The sequence below is a fragment of the Sus scrofa genome, chromosome 2 (genome assembly GCF_054392235.1).
Source record: "Sus scrofa isolate SSC_HxYL_T2T_F1_AM1 chromosome 2, Sscrofa_HxYL_maternal_Yorkshire_Landrace_v2.0, whole genome shotgun sequence".
NCBI classification, from domain to species: domain Eukaryota; kingdom Metazoa; phylum Chordata; class Mammalia; order Artiodactyla; family Suidae; genus Sus; species Sus scrofa.
This window is the reverse complement of record NC_139384.1, coordinates 44280621-44300030: the sequence shown is the minus strand read 5'-3', so window position 1 is coordinate 44300030 and position 19410 is coordinate 44280621. Positions and strand designations below refer to the sequence as shown.

Below are 19410 nucleotides of genomic sequence, written 5' to 3'. Positions count from 1 at the left end.
CACCCCACACCCCCGATCTTTGGGTGGGCAAATAATTCACCCCAAGACAGGAGCAAAGAGGGGACCCTGTCACTCTGGGGTCAGCCAGTAAGAGGGTCTTGGGATATGACTCTGGATGGTGCCGCTCAAACTTCCTCTGAGCTCACCCGTGGGAAATCTCCCAGGTTCTTCAGGAGAAGTGAGTACAAAAGACCTGCTGGGGCCCCGAGAGAGCTCCACTCACAGGTGCAGGGCACTCTCCCACCCCCATGTATATGGACCCTATGGGGGTGAGAACTGAGCAAGCAGGACAAGGTCAGAGTCTGGGGAAGGGACACCCACCCACCGTCAGTGGCCTGGGGACTTGCCACCTGCATCCAGCAGTGGCAGTAAGAAGCACCCCAGAAGAGGCCACAAGGAGAACCTGTTACAATCAAGCACCCACCAGGAAAGGGAAGATAATCAGGAGACCTGGAGTCCCAGTAACTTCAATGAGAGGGGCTACGGAGGCTCAGGACCACGGTCAAGGCCAGTGGGTGGTGTGACAAGCACTGCAGTTACATTCAAATCGCACATCTGGGAGTTCCTGTCATGGCTCAGTGGTTAACCAGATTGCTGTGAGCTGTGGTATAGGTCGCAGACGCGGCTCGGATCCTGTGTGGCTGTGGCTGTGGCTGTGGTGCAGGCCAGTGGCTACGGCTCCAATTGGACCCCTAGCCTGGGAACCTCCACATGCTGCGGGAGTGGCCCTAAAAAAAGACAAAAGACAAAAAAAAAAAAAAATTGCATATCTGGAGGGCCAAGGCCTCATGGGTATGAAAGGCCACTGTGGTGGGACTGCCTGCCTTTCCCTTCCACATCTGATCTCCCTCCCACTCTGCTGCCGTCCCTCAGACCCCAGAAGAAACACCTTTCACCAGCACCGCAGCCATCAAGGAACTCCAAGTCATCAATGTGACCTTCTGTAAAAACCTGACCCAGCATAAGACAACCTCCATGACGTTTGCCTTGAGTCCCACCAGAGACGGTGAGCACCAGAGCTGCAGCACCTTCCTGGGAGAGGCTGACTCTTCCACGGCCAGGGACTGGGAATGGCATCTGCTACACAGATTTTTCCTTTCATAGGATCAGCTCCAACCAAATCAGCAAAGCACTGTTACTATGGACCATCTGCCAGGACCCGGAAACAGCCCTGTTACATAAAGGGGCTGGTGTAATGAAATTTATTAAACTGGCTTCTTCCTTCCTCCATAAGGGAGACGGAACAATTGAAGTCTCTCTTAGGAGAGTACTGCCGGGCCATGGAGGGGCCCTGGGCTAGGGACCCCTGGTCTCATCCTGGCTCTGCATCCGTCAGCTGTGGCACCACCTCCCTGGGCTTCTGTTTCCCCAAATTTCAAATGAGGCCGAGACGGTCCCCTCCAGCATTAAAATTCCCTGCCTTCTTACTACTCTCACTAACAGGGCAAAAAAGTAAGTTACCTTTGATGTTAATTTTGTGCCACAGGGTTAACTTTCTGAAAAAAAGTGGTGCCTTCATATTCGCTGGCTAAAGGGGCAAAATGCCGAGTGGAGCCCCTGACCCCAGGGGCTGGCTAGGGGAAGGTGCACAGAGGAGAGTCCAGAGGTTAGAACCTTCCAGCAGCCAGGCAGAAAGGCCCAGGCAAATGGCAAGTGGGTCTCTGGGAAGCAGTGCTGTCCATGACGTCCTGCTTGGGAGCTCAGTCACCTGCAGGGAACAAAGTGCTTTGTCACCCAGGATCTTACTCGATCCTCGCAACCCCCTCGAGTTGACATGATGACGTTGCCGACCCCGATGTCACACTGTGCAAGGTAAGGCCAAGTAACTAGGAGCGGGGTGAGTCTTAACCTCTCGTTGCCTCACACGTAAAATGGGAGGGAGCCCCGCTCAGCAAACTTTGTGTAAGGATTAAATAGATATTTTTGCAAAGCTCTGGCAAAATGCCTGGCACACAGTGCGTCCTGGGTAAATCTGAGGAACCCTTCCCCACAGCCTCCTTCTCCTCAGGGATCTGTGAGGAAGCCCTGAAGCGGCTCATCTTCAAGCCCAGAAGAAATGCTTCAGGAGGGAAGGTCACGTGACCTTCCCTGCAGGCCCCAGAGGGCAGACCTGGGGGCCGGGTGGCTCCAGTCCCCACCCGTCTCGCACTTTCTAAGGGTCACCCAGCTCACCTCAGGGAGAGGGCCCCGCGGGAACCCAGAGTACCTCCAAACCAGTGGCAGAGATGAGCCCTGAGCAGAAAAAGCCCGTAAGAGCCACCCTCCCTTGAGGCAGAGCCTTCCCTCCCTTGTTCATATTTATCACCCTCAGGAGACCTGCAGCTGTTCCTCAGAACAAAGCCTGAATAAGGGACCCATGCTCTTCTTGAGGGATTCCAGACCCTTCTGACCCTATCTGGCCCCATGTTAAGCAAACACTTAACAAGGCTAGGGTACACTTCCCACATCTAGGCCTTTGTTTCCAGAATGCCTTCTGCCTGGAGCGCCCTCCTCAGCCTACTCAACAAATATTTGTTGAATAACAGAGTGAAGGCAGGAAGGAAGGAATGTGTGAATGAGTGCGTGACATAATATATCCCCACGAGGCAGCCAAAATAGAGATTATGATTCTCACTTAACTGATGAGGAAATCTAGGCCCAGAGAGCTTAAATGACTTGCCTAAGAGCACACAGCCAACAAGCCGCCAAATCAGAACTTGAGCCTGGCTCCTCAGGGCTCTTGGGACCACGTCAAGCTTCCTCTGAAGGTAAAAAGTCAAGCTTAGGTTAGGAAAAAGCTGATCCAAGATTCCTCAAAATGGGCCGCTTTCATCTTGGCACATATCCGAGAGCACTTTAAGGCACTGGCTGTCACTACGATTATTGAGAGTTCCCGAGAGACAGGCAAGGTCCCTTGAGAAAGGGCAAGCACAGTGCCATCTGTCAAGAACCTAAAAATGATGGCACAATTACAGGCCGGTCACTTAATGCTCACTTTCAGAGAGCTCCTGGAACAAATCAATCCCCACCAGGAAAGAGGAGGAGGGCTCTCTGAATGGAAACTCAGCCCTCGTGCCAGGGGCCTCCGAGCCCTTCCCAGAACCTTCCTGTGAGCTCGCAGCATGGCTGGTGCCCCTGCCCACTGTGGACAGATTGAGCAGCCGAGGACCCAAGGCTTTGCAGCCATGCAGGGGCAAAGCTGGCCTCCCAGCCCTGGGGCACCAAGCAGCACTGGCGGCCTCAGGGAGCGAGCGCTCTCTGCACTGAGCTTCTCCAAGAAGGTGGGAAGAGGGCAGGCCCACAGGCTGGTGTCCCGAGCATGGCCACTGAAAATGCATCGCTCCCATGCCAGGAAGCTGCGGCTACTCCATGCGACTAACCCTGATGGAGCCCTTCGTCTACACTAGGGGAGACCTGGGGTGGGGGAGGGGGTGGTAAAACAGACCAGGTCCCTCGCACCTGGTGAGGGGGAAGCATTGACAAATGAACAAGCAAATAATGATACTGTGATTTCAGGCAGTGAAAACTGCTCTGGTGGAAAGTAAAGCAGGGCAGGGAGTAGAGTGTGGGAGACAGGAGGAGGTGGCTATTTTCAATGGGATGGACAGGGAGGTGACAGTGGGCAGAGAGCAACGGAAGTGTGGCAGTCACTACACGGGGCGAGGGGGAGAGGGAAAAACCAGGGAACTGCAGGGGTCCCCACGCAGAGAAGAGAGGTACCTCTTCTCAGAAGGCGTCCCACCACCAGACACCACTCCGGAACCTGCTCCACAAAGACCTGCCTTTGCTGCTTCAAAGGTCTCCTCTCCCCAGCAGCCCACCATAAGCTTTCTCCAAAGAGAAAAAAGAATTGTTTCTCCCTGCCCTGCAGCCTGGGAGGTGCCTGCTACGCTCCCAGGGCAGTCGCTTTGCGGGGAGGCGGCACAAGGAGATGAAATGAGTCTAACCTTTGACATCAAACAGAACATAGTCCAGGGGTCTGCTTGGCGTAACCAGCTGTGTTACTTTAGACAAGCCACTCAGCCTCTCCGAGCCTCAATTTCCTCTCTTGGACTATGGAGGCAATGGCCCCTACCTCAGAGGATCATGAGGACGAGGTAAGTGGCAGCTGGCACAGCACCCGGTCCATGGTAAGTGCTTGGCAAAGACTGGTTCCCTGCCCTACACTGACCCCCTTTGAAATTTTTTTAAAAAATTTATTCAACCAATTGTGCCAACTTACTATAATGTGCCTCTGGCACGGCCCTGGGCCTGCTCATCTGCTGGGTGTAGGGGCTCTGAGGTGACTTTGATGAAGATTCCATCATGGCGCAACCTGATTAGAGGAACTTGAACCAGAGGAGAACTGGGCAGACAGAAAGGGAACAGAAAATGCCATGGACACTGCCCTTACTGCAGATGAAATCATTAGGATCAGATGCTCAGTGAAATCGGGATCAAGGCAGACAGTTAACTGCTGTCCCCTCCTCTTTCCACCTCTGGCTCACCATCCCAGGGCCCAAGTCCTTGTCTCCTGGCTCTTCCTGTGGGGCAGCCAGCTAGAGGCCAAAGCCATCTCCGTTCTCCTATCAAGCAAGGAGATAATCAGGTATCGACCCACGGTGAGACCTTAGGCAGCACCCCCTTCTCTCTCTGGGCCTGAGTTCCCCCTGCATAAAAAGAGGGAGGACTTGTGTGACCTCTGGGGGTCCTTTCAGCTCTGACCTTGCTAATTCTATCTCCGGATGCTGGCCCTACTGGCCTCCCCTGGTATCTGCCTGCCCACTTCTGCCATCTGGTGGCCTTCCAGGCCCCACTGCACTTGGCTTTGGCCAGCCCTCTCACAAGCCCCTTATTCGAAGGCACCTATTTCCAAGGGTAAATCTTGCTTCTGCCTCAGCTGGACACGCACTGCACTCCTCTGGGCCACAGATCAATAGGTATTCGTTGCCAAACACAAAAACCAAAAATAACGCCAGAACTTCATCTCTCTAGCAGAGATGACACAGCTGCAGCTGAGAGCTGATCTCCCTGCCCACAGAGAGCGAGGAACCTGCCCAAGGTCGCACAGCTGCCTGGGCACAATTCTACTTTGTCACAATGCTTAGGGCTGGTGGGCACCCTGGGAACCCAAAACAAAGTCAGCTCAGGGCCAAGAAAACAAAACCTCTGGAAGGTGAGAAACAAACTGTCAGGAGTCCTTGCAAACCTCAAGAAATGGTGAGACAGGTCATGGGAACACGTGAGCACTGCTTGCAGAAATTCACTGGAAATAACTAACTGGCAGTGGCCAGGGCATCTCCTGACCTTGGAGGGCATCGCTCACAAGGATGACTGCAAGTCTCCAGGAAACCAGTCTCCAAGCACCACCACAGTCAGAATCCTAGGTTAGGAGACCACCAGAGGGCAACAGAGGGCGAGGAAGACACACGGGTGGCATCGCATGTTTGCAATGAGAATCCCCTTGCTCAGACACTGCTCCTCCGGGTCCAATTCTAGCTTTTCTTCTCTACCGCCAGGCCTCTTGGCGCCTGGCCAGAGGAGCTGTGTAAAGGTGTATACAGGCAGATCCCTCAGATTCCTGCACAATCATGGGAACTGTCCACCCTGTGGACTCAACTGATCACTCTGTCTGCAGCCTTCTTCTAAACCCTCTAGGGCAGACCCCCCCAAAAAATGCTGTGTGTCTTTAGCAGGCCACTTGCCTTTTCTGGCCTCTATTATCTCATATCTACAGCATAACTGAGTTCCGCTCGATGCTCTTCCAAGTCCTTTTAAATATAAAATTCTAGAATTTGAAACCAAATCAAGGCAAATCAAAGCCACTCTTCACCTGAGAGCAGATGAGAGTGACAAAGGCAAAAGTACTCAAACAATGCTTCCCTCTAGTGGTGTAATGGCATCACTACACCCTCTCAGCTCAGTCCAATCACTCAGCTCTATTCAATCCCACCCAGAACTGTGAGCAGGAGAAAAAGGTTAGCAGCTAGCCAGCAGAGCCCAGGTGCAGAGAGCAGGAGAGGAAGAAAGGACGTGAGCCTCGAGAAACCAAGGAAGCCTCTGAGCTGGTTCTTCGACAGTGTAGAAATTCTCCATCTTTAGGAATGAGTATATATCTTGGAGCTCCAAGGACCTTTTGTGACCTCCAACTCCCCTCTTCACATGAGGAAACCAAGGTTTAGGGATGTTCACAAGGGACTTGCCTGAGGTCACAAAGCTGACTCATGACTGAGCCAAAAACAGATGCCTGCTTTCCTGCCTCCTTCTAGTCTCTTGCCTCTTTTCCACATGACCTCCCAACTGAGGCCCATAGAAGTGATTTGTCAAAGGCATATATATATATATATATACACACACACACACACACAGAGGAGTATAAAGGCAATGGGGCCAGTTTCCTTCACTGAGGGGCAAGAAGTTTGTTCAATAATATTCATGGCTGATAGAACTAGACTGCAAATGACATACTCTTCATAGAAAATATAAAAAATAAAATAAAATTCACTCATAATCCCACTGATTAAGACATTTAACATTCTGTCATATTTCCTTCTGGTCTTTTCTATGCAAATATTCTTTTAAAAAAAATAGAAGCGGTGGCATAGTAAATTACTGTGAACTACTTGTTTCACTTACTGTGTCATGAACATATTCTTCTGTCATTAAATATCCTTCTGAAACATTCTATTTAGTGGATCTATATTCCAAGCTATGATTTCACCATAATTTATTTAAGCAATCGCCCTACAATTTCAATTGTTTCCATGTATTTGTTTTTGTCATTATAAATTAGACTGCAATGGATGGCATCATACTTTATCTTCCAATGCATCCATAACAATTTCCTTAGGCCAGTTTTATTTTTTTATGGGATGGAATTTCAGAGCTGGAATGGCCTTTGGATGTCATTATGTCCACAACCTCCTATTTGCTCAGAAGGGAATAAGGGGAACAGAGAGTTCTGTCTTGCCAGAGGACAAAGACAGCAACAGAACCAAGTGCCCAACACTCCACCCATTAAAATGGGACCTTCCCAAAGGATTTCACACTCTTCCCTGAAACCCTAGAGCCTTCAGTGCTGGGCCACTGACTCTGACTCTTTGCCATAGTTTTAAAATTCTTCTACTAAATACTTCATTTGTTCATCCAATTATAATCTTCCTGAGGGTAATTCTGGCTTTTATATTTCCTTGTAGCCTGTTGCATAGTGCTCTAGACATCTAGGTAAGCACTTCACAAATACCTGCTGAAGGATCAAGGATAACTAAAAAGTTTCTTCCTTACTGCTTGGGAGAATCACTGGCACAAGCTGGGAAAAGAAGCGTCTTTGAAGAGTAAAAGAAGTTGTTAATGAGTTAGAGCATTGAGACACCTACAACTTGCAGTTGGAGGAGTAGGCTTGGAGACAAAAGGTCAGGTTCAAGTTTCAGCTCAGCCCATCCATGTGAGCCAGGGGAGTGCAATTAACCAATTAGGGGCTTGTCTGGGAAGCAAGGATAATGCCTATCTTGCCACCTTCATATGAAAACATGGAGGTGAAAGCACTTCATAGTAGGAATTCCCACTGCAGCTCAGTGGTAACGAACCTGACTGGTGTCCATGAGGATGCAGGTTCAATCCCGGGCCCTGCTCAGTGGATTAAGGATCCGGTGTGGCCATGAGCTGAGGCGTAGGTCGCAGACATGGCTCAGATCCCACATTGCTGTGCCTGTGGTGTAGGCCAGCAGGTGCAGCTCCAATTCGACCCCTAGACCAGGAACTCCCATATGCCATGGGTGCAGCCCTTAAAAAGAGAGAGAGAGAGAAAGTACTTCGTAGTGATTAAAGAGGTCCACGAGTGCTCTGACTGCTGTCAGATGATCATAAATGGAAATGCAGCTGCTCCTGTGAATCCTGGAGTGGCCTCCAGACCCGTGCTCCTAGGGTACCATTCCCCCAGTTTCCACTGCACACACAAATCCATTAAGGGAAGCTCTGGCTACATATTTCAGGCAAGAATGAGTGTTTTCTTGGAGCAGAACTTCAGGTACAGAGGAAACTATTATTCCTTGTTCGAGTCATCCACAATTCCTCCTCATCTCCAGAGAGAAAGTGACAAGGTAGAAAGAGCACTGGACGGAGGAAATGAGACCTGAGTTCTGTTTCCCCTCCCCACCCCATCCCTATGCTTCCCCTTTTTCAGTCCTTGATTTCCCCATCTCTAAACTGAAAGAGTCAGGCCAGACGAGCTCTAAGTCCTCATCCATTCCTGACATTCTAAGGATTCCAGGATAAAAATGAATGGCTTCAATAAGAAGCAAAATCTCTTCCCTTCAAAAGAGTTCTTTGGGCTCAGTTTGACTTTCAACCTTTGGGTTTTCGAAGTTCTTAAGCACAAACATCATGAATTCCAAACCACCTGCTTTATATAGAGTTCATGTGGTCAGAATCTCCCTGAGCTCGGGTGAGGTTTCAAGATATACAGTCCCAAAGAAGATAGGGTAATATACACTGTCACCCTATTCTGGAAAGGATCTTGGCCCCAAAACAGAAAATTCAGCATTAGGTATATTTATAAACTCAGTTTAGTGTGAATCAATGACTGGGCTTGGGTTTCACTAATGCTTAGACATCAAATGCAACAAAATATTTCTTGGTCTGTGACACTTGGCCAAAGGAGAGTGGCTAAGAACTGGTCCCTTCCACATGTGCCATGCAATTCCCCACTTTAGAGGAAAAAAAAAAAAAAAGAATTAAAAAAAAAAATCTCAACTAAAAGGATATAACCAAGAACCAGGAGGACAGTGATGAGAGGGGAGACAGAAATTTCTGAAAAGTAGAATCAGATTTCTAGCCTCGGTGCTGCCATCACGGCACTCTCTTTCCTCTTTGTTTCAGTTTTCACATTTACAAAGTGAGGAAGTATCTTTTTCCATTTCTGATTCTCTAAAACTTCTAAGACTTTAGGACATGTTAAGGTGACAGTGAAGAGAGTGCAAGAATGTCAAGAACTCTGCATCTGGGCTCTCTTTTTCAATCCACAGCATTTGTGAGACCACAAACCTGCTCTGGGACATGTCCAGCATCCCCAAAGCAACCAGGATCTAAACATTCTGAACAAACCCACATTAAGGTTTGGATCTTGTATAAGTCACTCCCCATGAAATTCTGATAAATCACCAGCAGCCAGCACTTAGCATCTGTAAGCTTCGATCTTTCTGCACTGGCCAGGAGAGTCCTGAAGCAACCTGTTACCCAGCCAGAGACATTCATACCCAGAGCCACAGCAAGTCCGCTGTCAGAAAGAGAAGATAGGGACATCTAACCTCCTGATCGCCCCAGAGTTCAAGGGCAGAGGAAGCCAAAACGTAATGAACTGACACAAGCCCAGGCCTGTGCTGGATGCTGGCAGCTTTCATACACCATCTCATTTCATCCTCACCCAAGGGCAGAAATATTTCCCCATTTCCCAATGAGGAAATAAGCTCAGAGAAGTTAGGCTAATTCATTTGGCCAGCATGCACTAAGTACCTACCTGGGATGTGTCAGGTACTCTGCGATGCACTGAGGCCACAATGCTGAGCCAAACAGATGCAGCTCCTGCCTGGATGGAGCTGACAGTCTAGGGAGATGGGAATTAAAGAATCCTACAGAAAATAGCACAAAGGAGAGGCTGAGTGCTCTGAGAAGTGATAAAAGGGAAACATGATTAATTAGGGATGTCAAGGGAAGACTTCCCTGAGGGGGAGACTAAGTTGAGGTCTGGGGGGAGGGATTGATATAAGTCAAAATGAAGGAGGAGTCCAGGGATACGTGTGGCAAACAAGGGAACATGAGCTGCAAAGGCACTACGGTGGGAAATACAGGACATAGTCCAGGTACCCAGGCCGGAGTACAGGTCAGCTAGAGATCAAGAGCTAGCATGGTCAGAACAGGGGCTGGAAAGGCAGGCAGGGGGCAGACCACGCAGGGCCTGGTAACCACTAAGGATAATGTCTTTATCATAACAGCAACAGGAAGCCACTGGAATGTGACACACGGGTTTGAAAAGATCTTCCAGCTGAGGTAAGGAACACAGACGGGAGCAGAGGGGGAGCACATGCGGGAAGATGAGGACACCAGCCAGGGGCTGCTGCTGCTGCTGCAGGATCCAGCAAGAGGGGACCGTGGCCTGAACGATGGTGATGATGGAGAAGGGCCCAGCCACCACGACCACACAATCAGGCAGCTGGCAGAGCTGAGAGTCACACCTCAGCCTGTCTGACTTCAAAGCCACATTTCTCTCTACCTCGCCATTTATTCATTCATCCAGCAATTAGTTACTAATCAGCTATTAGGTGCCAGGCCTATGCCAGGTGCTGGAGATACTGCCCTGAAGGAAGGTGATGCCACTCCCCTGGAATTTAGAGTCTAGACATTAAACAAATAAGAACGCAAAGAGATGAATACAATTACAGTTTGGGAAGAATATCAGGAAGGAAGAATAGTGTGATCAGAGATTTTTTTGGGGGGGGGTCTTTTTGCCCTTTCTAGGGCCGCTCCTGCGGCATATGGAGGTTCCCAGGCTAGGGGTCTAATAGGAGCTGTAGCCACCAGCCTATGCCAGAGTCACAGTAACTCGGGATCCAAGCCGCATCTGCGACCTACACCACAGCTCACGGCAATGCTCATCCTTAACCCACTGAGCGAGGCCAGGGGATCGAACCCGCAACCTCATGGTTCCTAGTCGGATTAGTTAACCACTGAGCCACAATGGGAACTCCATGATCAGAGATTTTTTAACAGAGATGATAATCTATAAGCCATGAAGATCTTTCCAACTGTTGATAATATAAAAGAGCCACTTGCCAGATGCACAGAAGTGAAGGACCTCAGGAAGCTTTGCCTCTCAGAGCTGGATCTTGAGCATGGCATCCCGGGCCGGCTCAGGAGCCCCGTCTCAAGCCCTGCGCCAACCCGGCCGAAACAGAAGCCTTTCTAAAAGCAACTGCTATCTCTCTCTCTCTCTTTTTTTTTTTTTAAAAAAAGCAACTGCTATCTCTTAATATGCCCACATCCCAAACACAGTCACTCCCACTTGTTCAGATGTTTGTACAGCGTTTCACAATTAGTTAGATCTTTCACATAAATGCATTCATATGAACCCCATGGCCACTGCATGCAGAATGGAGGTAGGTTTTAAAATCATACTTGAGAGATAAAGGAATTGACGTCTAGACAGATGAAGTGACTTTACTAAGGTCACCCAATGAGGAAGGCACCCAGACCCACCATCCAGCTCTCACTAGAAGCACTTTGGGCCAGGAAATAGAATCTCAGATGAGACAGCTGCAGGTCACCGAGCCTGGATAATGTCACCCAGGAGTCCCATGAAGTTCCCGAGAACAATGATCAGGAACATTAAGCAGCTTGGGAAAGGTTTCTAGAATGCAGCTCCACCAGCCTGAGACACAGGTACCTTGCCAACTTTCCCAGATTAGAACAGGTTCTCTTGGACTCTTTCCAAGTGCCTCTGACTAACCGAGAAAAGTATTTTTCCATTGCAAGCACTGCAGGCAGGCACCAGACTCTCCTGAAGGGGGAGGGCAGAGGCTGCATCCCAGATTCCCATACAGACAAGTGTACAGTTGTCCTGATACCACGTGAACTGCCCTGGCTAAGCACCCACCACTGGGCATGGGTACCTTGCCCAGCATGTCTCCATTGTGACACTGCAGACATTTGAGGCTGGGCATTTCTTGGTTGCGGGGGCTGCCCTTGTATTGTAGGATATTTAGCCGCATTCCTGGCCTCTAACTAAATGCCAGTAGCACCCCCTTCAAATGTGACAACCAAATATGTCTCCAAACATTGCAAATGTCCCCTAAGGGACAGAGTCACTGGTATAAGGACTATGGAAAGCATTGTCTACTTCTCCTTCCTCATGCTACCCACCCATCCCATCCCACCTTCCTGGACAGAGTTGTGGTCACTGTGCATAAACTCTGGTTCGTCAACATCACACCACTACTGTCTTCTAGAACAAGACTGGAGACAGCCTCTGTGCCAATGTGGCTGCAGGTAGGTCCCAGGAACAATTTACCACTGGAGCTTGTGACAACAACTAGAGGCACGTAAGTCCTTGTTGCACTAATGAGCTGCTTCTGACCCTGTGAGCAAATCTTGTTCCCATTAACATGAGCAGCTGGGTCTGATTAGGCCGGAAGCCCTGGGTGTTTCTTCTCAATGACATTGTGCCTGGGCAAAGGCTTCCACGGCTGCTGGGGTGGAGTGAGGGGGCAAAACTGGAGAATCAAATGGCAGGAGACTTCCATCTGCCCCAAACGCAGTGCAACAACCAGGACGCTCAAACATCCCAGCTTTTAACCACTCTGGTCTTAGGAGGAAGGGGAAAGTGACAAAGTGCATAAACAAGAGATCTGAATTAACAAGTTAATTAAACAGCTGAAACATTACCCCCAAATCACACTCTCAAGTGGAGGTGGAGACCTGAAGCTAAGCCCCAGAGCAGCTGGGGTGACTCAGATGGTGTCAGGGATGTGGGTTCCAACCTCCCGCCCTGAGGGCTGGGCTGTTGGCCCAGACGTGGAAATCAGCATGAGTTCCAAGGCTGCTGGGCTGGAATCAAAGCAGCAACATCTCTGTCTTTCATTAGGCGGCTGCCTAACCAGTTAACGGGTTTACTGACAGACTGAGCTAAACTCACTACCATTCGGGAGTAAGTGTATTTTCCTGCACAGCAATTCTTTGAAGACTAAGCATGAAACGCCTACCTGTTAGCACCTAGTGACTCACACCACTGCTGGTGTCTGGGCCACTTCTGTGCACTGACTTGGCTCCACTGCTGCACTGAAATCTGACGACAGGTCTGTCTCCCCTGGTGACAGTGGGCTCCTTGAGGGCAGGACTGAGCTCCAGCACAAGGCATGGTACATAAACAGATCCTCACCATTTGTCTGATGGATGGACAGACAGATGGATGAGCAAGTCTTCCATCTCTGTATTCTTAGACTTAAGCCTATCACACATTGCAGCAGGAGGGTACAGCCCATGTCTTTTCTGTTTCTCCAGGGCTCGGCACACCGCTCAATAGATTCCCAATAAACAATAACTGACTTGGTTGGATTCTTGAATCCAGAGACAAGCCTTCTGATCATGGACCAGTGAGTCCAAGGAGAGAGGTCAGAAATCTTCACCTTCTCCCCTGCCTAGTTGCATTTGAATATATTTTGTCTCTTTTTTTCTTTTTTTTTTTTTTTTTAAATGGAACTCTCACAGCATAAGGAAGTTCCCAGGCCAGGAACTGAATCTGAGCCGCAGCTGCAACCTACACCACAGCTGCAGCAACGTAGGATCCTTAACCCACTGCACCAGGCCAGGGACCAAACCTGTGCCTCTGCAGTGACCTGAGCCGCTGCAGTTGGATTCTCAATCCAATGCACCACAGCAGGAACTCCTGTTTAGTCTCTTTAAACTAGAAACAGTTGAAAGCAGGAAATGAACACTTTCTCTGCAAGGCAGTGGAGATACAGACATGAGCAAAACTAATAATGGTGCCTCCCCTCACAGAGCTCATTATCTGGAGGAGAAGAGAGAGTAACGATTATACAAACAAGCAGCTACTATGCTCACTGAGTCTCCTTAAGAAAAATTTCTATAGGAGTTCCCGTCGTGGCTCAGTGGTTGACGAGTCCGACTGGGAACCAAATAGACTCCTAGCCTGGGAATCTCCATGTGCCATGGAAGCAGCCCTAGAAAAGGCAAAAAAAAGACAAAAAAAAGAAAAAAAAGAAAAGAAAAATTTCTATAGATGGTCCCAATCTTCAAGCAGTCTAAACTTCTATGAGGAAAGTCATGATCTTCCTCCAAATCAATGACACACTCTCCTTGGAGCATCCTCTGACGTGGTAAACATGGAAAGCTTATTATACACTTTCCTTACACAGGCTTCTGTTCCAAAACAACTTTTAAAAGTTTTAAGGACCAATTAAACTCATCACGGATAGGAATACTTGCAAGTTTATGTCTATATGTTTAAACGTGTTGTTAAGTGTGACTTACCCAAGAAGCTGACCTGAAGACCTACAAAAGCCAGAAAGTTCTGGAATAAGTCACCAAGTATCTGCGAGTCCAGAGACCATGTGTTGCTAAGAAGCAGGCCAAGAGGCGACAAGAGGATTCCTGAGAATGCCTAAAGTTCAGAAGGCCTCCACACAATAGGCAAAGGGTCTTAAGAATTGCAAACTGCCTGCCTGGGAAATTCTGAGTCAGTCAGCGAGAGCTCCAGGAAGACTGGGAAGAAGGAGTCAAACCCAGAGAACAGTCAGGAATCTGAAGTCTAGGAAAGGAGAACTGCCCTAAGGAAAGATGAAAAATCAATGAAGATATTATCAAGAAAAGATAAAGAAGCCAAAAGCAGCTGTCATGGCCTGGGAAGGTAACATCTGAAGGCCTGTGTGGGAGGGTCAGAATCAATGTATAGGGTTTGCTAGGGTTAATAAGAGTTTAAATCAAAATGCCATGCCAGCTATGAATCAAAAATATGCTCTTAATGTTTTTTTCTTTTTGTGGCTGCACCTGTGACACATGAAAGTTCCCAGGGAAGGGGCTGAATCAGAGCTACATCTGGGGCCTACACCACAGCCACCACAACACCAGATCTGAGCCACATCTATGACTTACACCGCAGCTTGCGGCAACTTCCGATCCTTACCCACTGAGTGAGGCCAGGGATCAGACCTGCATCTCACAGAGACAATGTCGGATCCTTGACCTACTGAGCCACAAAGGGAATTTTGCCTGCCTCAGTCTTGAAATGTTTAACTTAACAGTTTCTGATGCCTTGAACTTAGACTCAGGTGGGAATACAAGCAGACTCATCCCTTCAGCTATGACAAGGCAAAGACTCCCCAACAACCTGGACAAATTTCTGGGTAAGGCTTGTTGCAGTGGGTTCCTTCTTAAAACCTCAAGGACTCTTAGGACCAGAAGGAGTTAAGCCTAAGCCAGCCTAGCCTTTTTGGGGTGTAAGCCTGTGATCCAAAGAGGAAAGCCACACACCTGGCTGACTGCAGAGCTAGCTCCTGGGGCCTCCCCTTCTCAGTACTTAAAGCTTTTTGATCAGTAAAAACCAACCAACCTAATCCCAAGCATTCATAGCTGTTTGGACAGCTGTCCCCCAGCTGCTCTCCCCAACCACAAGCTCTCTGCCACTCTCTCACCTGTCTGAGCAACCAGGTGCGTCCACCCACTCCAGACGGCAGCCACCTTTTCATTCTGAAAACGATGTGCTTCTATTTTCTGGGGTAGAGGAAGGAAAGCAGCCCGGGAAGCCAGTTGCCCCTGTTTGTTGCTTCCCCAAACATACAGCTCTCCTGCATCTTAAACAGAAGGGGAACACAAGAGGGGAAGGGGCATTAGTCCAAAATGCTGGAAAATAACCCAGGTCTTGGGGGGGAAGAAGTGGTTCAAAGAAGTTGCAGGATTCTGGCGCTAACATTGAACAGAGCAAAACAAGATATCACATTCATGTACAGCATAATAATATATAATATTTTTTTAAGTTCTGTAAACAGGAAACAAGGCCAAATGTTCTTAGCAGTTTGTCAAGGAATAGGAACGTGAATTTATTTTTTCATTAATTCACTCAACAAATATTTATTCAACATCTACCATGTGCAAGACATATGTTTCTCTATTTCTACAATGTTTTTTTTCCTTTTACTTTTTTTATGGCCGCACCTGCAGCATATGAAAGTTCCCAGGCCAGGGACTGAACCCAAGTCGCAGCTGCAACCTACACCACAGCTGTAGCAATGCCAGATCCTTTAACCCCACTGTGCTGGGTTGGAGACTAAACCTGTGCCTCCGCAGCAACCTGAGCCACTGCAGTCAAACACTTAGCCCATTTTGCCACAAGGGAACTCTTCTACAATTTTTTTTAAATAAATTCTTTCCTTACCTTTTGTTGGAAAAATATATATTAACTTTTAAAAATAGCAAGTTAAAAGACTGAGTATTTAAAGCATCAGCTTTATAAACATGAGATGATTTTCACTTTCTGCCCTGACCAGCAGAAAATACGATGTTATATCACATCTGCATAGCACTTTAAGCTCGTTGGAACCTCACAATAACCCTGTGATACAGGCAGGTATGCGCCTGACTGACACTGAGATTTAATAGAAAGAGAGCAAATTCAGAGTCAAGTGACTCTGGCTTCTGTTCTTGGATCTGCTAACTAGCTATTGACCTTGGACAAATCACTTCCTCTCTAAGCCTTAGTCTGACCAGTTGAAGACTGGAGGGGAGGGTGGTTGGCGACAAAGGGCCGACAATATAACTGAGGACACTGGTAACAGGAGGGACTGGTGGGCAACTGGCAAACCAGAAGGCACGGGCTTGTCCAAAAGGCATTCATGTTCAACAAATCTTTACCTGGGAGTGCAACAAAATGGGGCCATGGGCTATGATTTGGCTTGTGAATCTCTCGTTTGTGACTCCTTGGATGACCTCTAAGCTCTTTCCCAACCCTGACATTTTAAGGTTCTACACTATACAGCATAGCGCACAGTATACACATATGGCTACGGAACGCCTGAAATGAGGCTGGTCCAAACTGAAGACCAAAAAAGCACAATGGACTGGGAAGACAGTGCAAAAAAAAAAAAAAAAAAAAAACCAACAACAAGACAAAACACAAAGAGTGTGGCTCATTAATAATTTTCAGATTTAGGAGTTCCCGTCGTGGTGCAGCAGTTAACAAATCTGACTAGTAACCATGAGGTTGCAGGTTCAGTCCCTGGCCTTGCTCAGTGGGTTAACGATCTGGCGTTGCCATGAGCTGTGGTGTAGGTTGCAGACCCAGCTCAGATCCTGCGTTGCTGTGGCTCTGGCGTAGGCTGGTGGCTATGGCTCCGATTAGACCCCTAGCCTGGGAACCTCCATATGCCGAGGGAGCCGCCCAAGAAATGGCAAAAAAAGACAAAAAAAATAATAATTTTCAGATTTATTACATGTTGACATAATGTTTTGGATATACTGGGTTAAGTAAAACAAGTTATTAAAATTAATTCACCTGCTTCTCTTTACTTTTTGCAATATGGCTCACATTTTATTTCTCCTAGACAGCGTTCTTCCAGAAGATAAATTAGACAAGGCTTGGAAATGTTAAATGACTTTGGACATCACATGGCTAATAAAGGGTCAGGTGGGAAGAGAAGCCAGGTTTTCTGCTTCCATTACATCCTGTGACCTCCCAATATCGCCTAGCTGGGGGCTATCTAGTCTATTCTCAAAAACTGATCAGAAGCCAGACATCATTAAAGGATATTAGAACAAGATTTGGGGTTCAAGTCCCAGATCTGCTCCTGGATCACTAGGACACTAGGCACATCACTTTACATTCTGAGTCTCTGTTTTGTAGCGTCTAAAAGGAGGGACTGTAAAGCAGTGGAGCCTTTTTGTCACCAGGTGACCTTGCAGCACTGACATTCTGCAGTTCTGTAAAGTGAATTTGGTGTATTTCATGCCTAGAGAGAAGGCAACCTCCCAGGACCTCATCAAGGTGTGTAAAGTATGAGGATCCCTTCCAAGAGGGCAGTGGAGCCCCTCGGCAAAGTCTTAACTCATTAAATGGACGGCTTAGCTACCAAGATGCCACTGACAATGAGCCTGTGTCTATAATATGCTTTCATTTATCTTAGTAAGTCTGAACCATCTATTTGCAAAGACAAACTGTCTTCCACAAACAGATCATTACGCTGTTGCATCAGCAGGTAAAATTAAATTCTGCGGCAATGCCAAGTAGTTACATAATCTCCAACAACTCCAGAGAGAAGGTCTAAAGAGCACTGAGCAAAATCCACTGTGTAACAGCCTCGACTAGACCAGGGAAGAGGAATACTAACCCTGACCCTTTTTAATTCATTTGGTGAATACAGTTTAAAAATCACTAAATTGCATACCCGAAAGGAATGAATTTCATATATGAAGTATACCTCAATAAAAAAAATTCAACATTTATGTTAAAAACACCATAATACAGGCACTCCACATATGAAAGAATAAACAACTTTACTAATTAGAAGATCTTTTAAGAAACTGACGTTAGCAAGCAGTAAGAAAAATCTCTAGATTTGTAAAATACCAGCCATTTCAAGGTCATTAGAATAGACACCGCTCTTAGTCTACCCTTACTCTCAGAAGAGAATGTCTCCCCCCAGCCCTCAATGACTGTGTGAAATGACTGGACACTTCTTGTCCTGGGACCTCCTGTCCTCTCTCCATAAATGGGGGGCAAGTGGAGGTGGGAGCAGAGCCCAGGGGAGTCCCTTAGCGCTGGCATTCATTACAACTCAACCCTTTTAACATGTCTATGAATGTATCTAATACGAGACAGAGGCTAAAAAGCAGGTATATCTTTCTTTTTCTTTTTTTTTTTTTTTTTTTTTGGCTTTTTAGGGCTGCACCCCCTCCCAGGCTAGGGGTCAAATCAGAGCTACAGCTTCAGGCCTTCACCACAGCCACAGCCACACCAGATCCAAGCCACGTCTGCAACCTACACCACAGCTCATGGCAATGCCAGATCCTTAACCCACTGAGCAAGGGCAGGGATCCAACCTGCAACCTCATGGTTCCTAATAGGGTTCATTAACCACTAAGCCACAATGGGAACTCCCCAGCTAGTTGTTTTTAATTCAATAACTATAAAATTATCTGTGGTTCAGAATTTGTAAAGTATTTAAACTCTCACATTATGGCTCTTGTGTTCTGGAAACAGTAACAGCTCCTCAGTTGGACTGCGTTACAAATCTGATGTTAGAAAGCACGCCCCCTTTAACATACAGGTACTGTGGGCGCATCTTAACTTCCACATAAAACATTGAAAATACTGTGTATGATAGTCAATGCCCTTTGCTTAAAAAATGTAATGCACTCAACTCTGGGTGAGAGGTCGTAACAACAGAAATCTCTCAGAGGGAGAGGCTCCAGTCAACCAGCAGGGGTCAGGGCAATCTGAGCTTTGAAAAAGATAACCTTCAAGAAAATGCTGCAGTGTCACTAGAAAGTTTATACCGCATTGGCTGGGTGTGTCAAATGGATGGATGGATGCACAGCCAAGACAGAGAGAGATTGAGTGTGAGAGAGAAAAAAGACTAGATAGAGAGAGGAACAGATCAAAGAGATGGAATAGAGCGATCGATGAGAAAAATACATAAAAATATAAAATAGGTTAGAAAAACATATGCACAACTGGACTTAGAGACATATGGAGAAAGACAGGTTAGACGGAAAGACACAAAGATGACAAACAAAAAGACAGATGTATAGTTGGAGAAAAGAGACTAGACAAACAAAGAGAGAGCAGACAGGGCGAGAGACAAATAGAATAGAAAGATATAAGTGGGAGTTCCTGTCAGGGCTCCATGGAAATGAATTTGACTAGCATCTACGAGGACACAGGTTCGATCC

The 19410-nt window shown here is 47.5% G+C and overlaps 1 protein-coding gene across 20 annotated transcripts in view; it reads right to left on the bottom strand.

Moving 5' to 3' along the window:
- The window catches only part of SERGEF (secretion regulating guanine nucleotide exchange factor), a 241368-nt gene that overhangs the window by 198353 nt on the left and 23605 nt on the right, over positions 1–19410 (bottom strand). For 18 of the 20 annotated variants that reach the window (XR_014837223.1, XR_301734.4, XR_014837222.1 and 15 more), the window contains one exon: positions 15159–15317. Coding sequence is in view for 15 of the 20 variants with exons in the window: in XM_003122944.7 (XP_003122992.4) it covers positions 15159–15317 (159 nt within the window). In the remaining 5 variants the exon portion in view is untranslated. Of the gene's footprint in view, positions 1–1461; positions 1709–15158; positions 15318–19410 lie in introns of those variants that run through there. The other 2 variants (XR_014837224.1, XM_085011812.1) reach the window with 1 other exon arrangement.